General features: G+C 56.3%; 1 protein-coding gene across 1 annotated transcript; it reads right to left on the bottom strand.

Moving 5' to 3' along the window:
- Positions 1-361: 361 nt before the first annotated feature.
- Positions 362-5,495, bottom strand: EDA2R (ectodysplasin A2 receptor). The gene is made up of 8 exons (XM_054388837.1): positions 5,409-5,495; positions 4,536-4,714; positions 3,728-3,813; positions 3,270-3,434; positions 2,605-2,751; positions 1,700-2,157; positions 1,058-1,106; positions 362-657 (listed from the first exon to the last, which is right to left on the bottom strand). The coding sequence occupies exons 1-8, from the start codon at positions 5,493-5,495 to the stop codon at positions 362-364; spliced, it is 1,467 nt and encodes a 488-aa protein (XP_054244812.1).
- Between the last annotated feature and the right edge of the window lie 480 nt (positions 5,496-5,975).

The following is a 5,975-nucleotide window of genomic DNA, read 5'->3' as shown; positions in this document are numbered from 1 at the left end:
GGGTCCAGCAGAACCAGAGCAGTGTGGCACAAGCAGCACAGTGACCGATGAAGTTCTGCTGCCAGAGAAGGGCATGAACACAGACATGAAAAACTGGCTTCTAGAGGGGATTGAGCAAATGCTCAGGCCTGAAGGCTTGGAGGTGGCACAGCTGTGGCCTCTTGGCACTGCTCCGAAGAAGAATGCTCCCCTAAGGAGGGGGGATGCTCCCCGTTGCATCCTGCTGTTCTGTGATGCAAAGACCAACTCCACAGACTCCTCAAGTGCACACCAGAGACTATGTGACCACAGGGCTACAAGATGCTCTCTTGTACCAGCACACACAGTGCCTGGAGCTTCCTCTGTCCCTTGGCTGTCCCCTCTAGCGCTGGCGGCCCTGGGCCTGGCTGAGGGCAAAGTGGTCGCAGAGCAGGAGCAAGGCATCGAAGCGCTGGAGCCGCTGCAGAGCCTGGGCTAGGAGTGGGATGGTGATTGTGTCTCCTGAGCAGGTGAGGTGAGCAACGAGCTGCTCGAAGCCAGATATCCGTCCCAGCAACTGGGGTGCAACCCCCAGCTCCAGTGCCACGTGGCTGAAGTTCTTCGCACCATTCAAGGAAGGGTCCAACAAGAAGGCAAGGGACTGCACCAGGGAACGGGGCAGCTCTGCTACTGGCAGACCTGGGGCAGCAACACAGCAAAGTGGGGTTAGAAACCAACCTGTGTGGCTGGGAGATGGATAAACAGAGAAGCCAGCCCCTGTCCCTGCTGTGCCACCCTGCCAGGGAAGGTATCACCTCTCATATCACTTTCATGATGCTGGTTCAGCCCTGGGGAGGCTGGTAACTGGTGACAACTGGGTGTCCATCTACCACCCACCTACAGATCATTAAAGGCATTGTCACAGAAAATCTACCCTGTGAGCTAGCAACAAATGCCACGAAAATCAGGCAAGCCCTCACAATGACTGGCACCTCCATGTAGCTGTGGTGGACTTCTGGAGGAGCTCCCTTCCAAGAATCTGCCCCTCTCTGCCACCCCAGTACCTGAAGAACAACGATGAGGCTGGAAAGACACCTACCCTTCGCTGTGCTGCTGATCTGAGTCAAGAGGCTCCGGGCATCTTCCACCTGGCAAGACAAAGACCCAAGGCTAGTCACAGTCTGGTGAGAACAGCAATGCTCGTCACTGCTCCCAGGGCCATCACAAAGGCTGAGAGGAATGGTACTTCTCCTTCCAGCACTGCCATCCTACAGAGCCAACAACCTCCTTGGGATGCTCCAGGGCCTCCCAGCAAACTGGGAGCTAAGCTGCCAGACATCTTCTGACCCTCAGAGATGTTAGTCACCAGGTACTTTACAAGCTCACCAGAGGGTGAGGAGGAACCAGCTGCTCCCCCAGCTACCAAATCAGCTTCATGGGGATCAAGAGGACAAAAACCCACTTGAGAGCACACCAATTAAAGATGCTTATACATGCAATACATTGACTCTGGTCTTTTGGGTGTTTGAGAGTGCCCCAGCAGGTCACACCTCCACAGCTGACAGCCTGTTGAACAACACATCACCAAACATCTGGCAAATCACTTTTGGTAATTGCCATCAGTCCCAGACATTAATGAACCTGTCTATGTCCCTAACCCAATGACAAGCCCAGGCCCCTGTGCCCAAGCCCTGGGTGCCTGGTGATAGTTTGGAGGAGCAATGAGGCAGGAGGAACTTACCAGGTGCCCCCCACTTTCAGTGGTGGGATTTGGGAAGGCGGAGGGTGGGTGCTGGGGCCCCTCCTGCCCCGTGCCGCCGCTCTCTGCTGGCATCCTCTGTGCTGCTCGGCTTGCTGTGTCCTCTGGCCGCTCACCACCCACAAACTCTGCCTGGCTGGAGAACTTCTGGAGGTCCAGCTCGGTGCACTCCACTGGGGCGTGTGGCCACTTGTGCTGTATCTCAGAGGCGCAAGAGGACAGCGGGGCCAGGGGCTCCGCCGTGCCCTGCCGGGGGTTGGAGGGTGGCAAGACCCCAGCCCGGATAAGGGGCTGGCTTTCCAGGAAGCTCCTGCCCAGATGGGCTTTGGAGGCAGTGCCAACCACAGTGGCTGGTGGTAAGTCCATCTCTGGCTGGAGAGGGGAGAGCTGGAGACCCACAGCTTCCCCGTCTGAGATGAACTGCACCGCTTCCACGGGACCTGCAACCAGAAACCAGCAGGACTCAGCAAAGCCAAGGGTCTGCCTTGGACTGTTCCAGGGATCTGCCAGCCTCACCCTTAAACCTGCCAGCCCAGAACTTGTGGGCACAGCTGGGACCATGCTGTGAGAGACCAGACCCCTGCAAAGCCACTTCTATGCCTTTCTGCCAAGTTCTGAGTGAGGTCAATCCCTTTTTGATAGTCACAGGGAGAGCAGAAGCAGACCGGAGGGAATCAGGAGATGCAGGAGCTGCACGCAAGCATGGTTGATATAAGGTCTGGAAGTGTTTAAGAGAGGTCCCAAATTTCATGTCGGTGGGACTTACACACTGTCCAGCTCCACCCTTCCTGGCCAAGGACATCAGTAAGTCTGAGGCCCATATGAGCTGGAGCACAGCACCACTCTCCTTTTCCCCTGAGAAAGAAGAAGGTGGTAGGAGCAGGTACCTTCTGCTTGCCTGTAGCAGGGACTCAGGTTCTTCACACCCAGGCAGCAGGGACCAGTCATCTGCTCCTCACATAGGAATCTGCCGGGCGTCGCTGCGGTTGGGAACATTGCTCGCTGGCCCGAGAAGTTCTGAGTCCTCAGGAAGACTTGGAGGAGAGGAGAACCAGTCTGAGCAAAGGCTTGGCTTGCTTCCCCAGCATGTCCTCAGCCATGTGGCACATCTACTGGCGAGGAGCTGGGAGCCAGCAGCTCTCTGGCATGCTGCTGGATGCCAACATGTTCTGACCCCAGCCACCAAGCCTACTGCCCTCTTCCCTCCCCAGTCCTGCCCTGCAGAGCTGCTTAAGCTCAGCCCATTCCCAGGGAACCTCAGGAGAAGGGAATGGACAGTTCCAACTGGGAAACAGCATTCTCTTCCTTCTGACTATGGTACCAAGGAGAGGGGAGGCTCCTCTGTGTCTTTAATCAGGCAAAGCACAGGAGAAGCCCTGCAGGTGTCAAAAGCAGGATGAGGTGCTGCTTGTGTGTGAGCAGAGGAAGGCTTGGGTGACTGCACGAGTAAGAGCAGTGATGCTGGGGATGATGCTCTACACAGTGAGGAAGGGACCATGGGCATGTGTGAACTGCTCTGGGAGGAGGAGGAACACCTCAGGCACTGACCCACCTCGCTGGCACTGGCTCTTCCAAAACCGCTTGCAGTAGATGATGGAGAGAGCCAGAAGCACCAGCACGATGATGACCAGGGCACTGCTGGTCAGTGCAAGAAGGGCAGTGTCCTGTGGTGGTACAGTGGGGACAGCTACCTTCACCAGGGTTGTCCTGGACCGACCTGCAAACACACCAGCCACAGAATGTTGGAGCCTAACCCCAAGGCTTGGGCCACCCCCTCCCCGCCTGTCCCTTTTCACAGGCCATGAGCACGCCTCCTCCAGCAGGTCGTGTGGTGGCCAGTGGAGAAGGCTGCCCAGCAAGTTGGGTCAGTGAAGGGATGGTGCACATCTGAGCGTGCACCTTTGAGACAGTCATGGCAGCCTCACACGCTCCATGGACCTGCTGTCCATGCCCACCCTACCAGTCCCAGCCAGAGCACTCGCCCTGGGCCGATGGCACGGTGACACTCACACTGTGGCTCGGAGGAGGGCGTCTGCTTGGTGCAGGGGATGCACTCCCAGTCCAGCTGCCCGCTGATCCGCGCCTTGCGGTAAAACCTGCCGACAGAGCAGAGGGGCTCAGCAGTGCCCGGCCCCACGGCAAGCCCCTGGCCACTCCAGCTCCTGCCCCAGCAGGTTGGGACACTCCAAGGCAGCAGGTCTCTCCAGCACTGGCTGAAGTTCTGCAGCTATTTTTTGCATGCCCTACCACTTCTGCCAATAAGTAACATCCCTCGAACAGCCTTCCCCTACCCCGCCCCACACTGATGGTGGTTAACAGTTCCACGAAGGCACAGAGACGCTCCAGCCTACAACTGTGTCTGAAAAGAGGCTCATAAACCAGTGCCCTGACTTGTTCCTCTGTCCTAAGTCCCACTGCTTGCCAGCACACAGTCTGCAGCCCTTGGGCATTTCATTGGCTGGGTGCATGCAGCAGCTCCTTAAACCCATCACGCAGGGCACAGCCTGTCCTCTTTGGGGACCACCAACTATAGAGTTCTACAGCCACTCATCTTCCAGGGCTTAGCCACCCTGGTGTCCACAGGGCTTGGAAGAAGTTTTCTTCAACTGCTTGTTCATGGGAGACTTCAGGTGCCCCTCTTCAGGGCTACAGAGTGGGGGGGGGATGCTGATTAACATGCAATCAGCAGTGTTCTCAAAGAGGCAAGCCTGGGTCACCAGGGCCCTCTTAGATCCCATGTTCTGGGTGGCCTCAGATGAAGCCCCATCTGTCCAACCCCATGCACAGTCCCAGGTGTGACCGCCACGGCCCCACTCACCCTGGCAGGCACTCCCCACAGATTGCGTTGGTTGTTGCCGTGCAGTTGGACTTCTGGACACGGTTGATGAGGGTGCAGGAGAGGCAGGGTTTGCAGCCATGATGCCCCCAGCTGTCCTTAAACTTCCTGGGAGGGCAGGCGACACACTGTGCGTCCCCCCCACTGCCATCACCACAGTCCTGCAAGACACCAGGTGGGTGAGGGCATTGTTGCGGCAAGGAGATGCTTCACGTCACAAAGTGGTACCAAGGTGAATGGTGTCCCTTCCTTGGGAGCAAAGTGTCCTCCTTTGGGTGGGCAAAGGGTCCTCAGAACCCAGTCAAGAGCAGATGCCACCAGAGCAGCTCCAGCTGGACCATAACTTGGCAGCAAACTGCTTCCCTGTGTATTTCCACCAGCCATAGTTAGGGATGAGTAAAGATCCATCAGCAATGTACTGATGTGGGGACAGACCTTGACAGACACCTGGGTGGGAAGCACAACTTCTGCCACTGATCCCCCCTGCAGATCCCCCCTGCAGATCCCCCCTGCAACAGCGGTGTCCTGCTCATGGCCACCCCATGTGTAGCCAGGCCAGGCAGCGCCTCCCAAGTTCCTCCACTTGGGAGGAAATTTAGATTTTCGTCTGCAAAAAAGAAAGAGCAACTTGAAAAGCAACCCAAAATCCCTTCCCATCTCCTGCTTTCATCACCTTCCCCTCCTATACAGGCTGAATGAAATTGTTCACCATCCCTTCCCACCCAGGCCCAGCTCTTCCCAACATGCTGGGACCCAAGATTGTCCTTCCAAAAGACATCTGCCGGAGGATTCACTTAGCACTGTAAAAGCTTCAGTGCTGGGTGATTCCCAGTCCTTCCAGAGCAGCAGAATTACCTTGGAAAGCTCCTGCCCAGGCATGCAGTTTCTGCAGGGGATGCATTTCCCGTGCTCATCCAGGTACTCGCTCTCCTGGCAGTCCATCAGGGCTGGAAAGGGGCAGGGAGCCTGCAGAGCAGAAGGACAGAAGGCAGAGAGGTCACAGCCAGCCCCAACACTGTTAAGATGAGCAGCGTGCCTTTCTCTGGGCAGAAGTTTCTGCTCTGGATGAATCTCAAAACTCCACCTCCTGCAGAAACACCATCCAGAGCCTTCCTGAGGCAAACTGATGGCTCAGCCAAAGTTAACAGCAGAACCATCCCAGCCTTGGTGGAGCCAGTTTGCACCTTCAGTGAGGGCAGCTCACAGGGGAACATGGGACTGGGGTCTCACCAAGAAAAAGCAAATCAGACTGAACAATTTAGAGTTCTGGGGCTGTCCTCATTTCTGCATATTCTGGCTTTTCTGTGTGATGACAGAAAGGAAATAAAATCCACCCTCACTGGATCAATTTCATTTTGCTTTCCCCACAAAGTTGTGCAGCAAATTAGGAAAGAAACAGTGTTCAGCTAGCCTTGGGACCCA

Source organism: Indicator indicator, chromosome 17 (genome assembly GCF_027791375.1).
Source record: "Indicator indicator isolate 239-I01 chromosome 17, UM_Iind_1.1, whole genome shotgun sequence".
Lineage (NCBI taxonomy): Eukaryota > Metazoa > Chordata > Aves > Piciformes > Indicatoridae > Indicator > Indicator indicator.
Note: the sequence above shows the minus strand (reverse complement) of the source record. Positions and strands in the feature narration are given on the sequence as shown.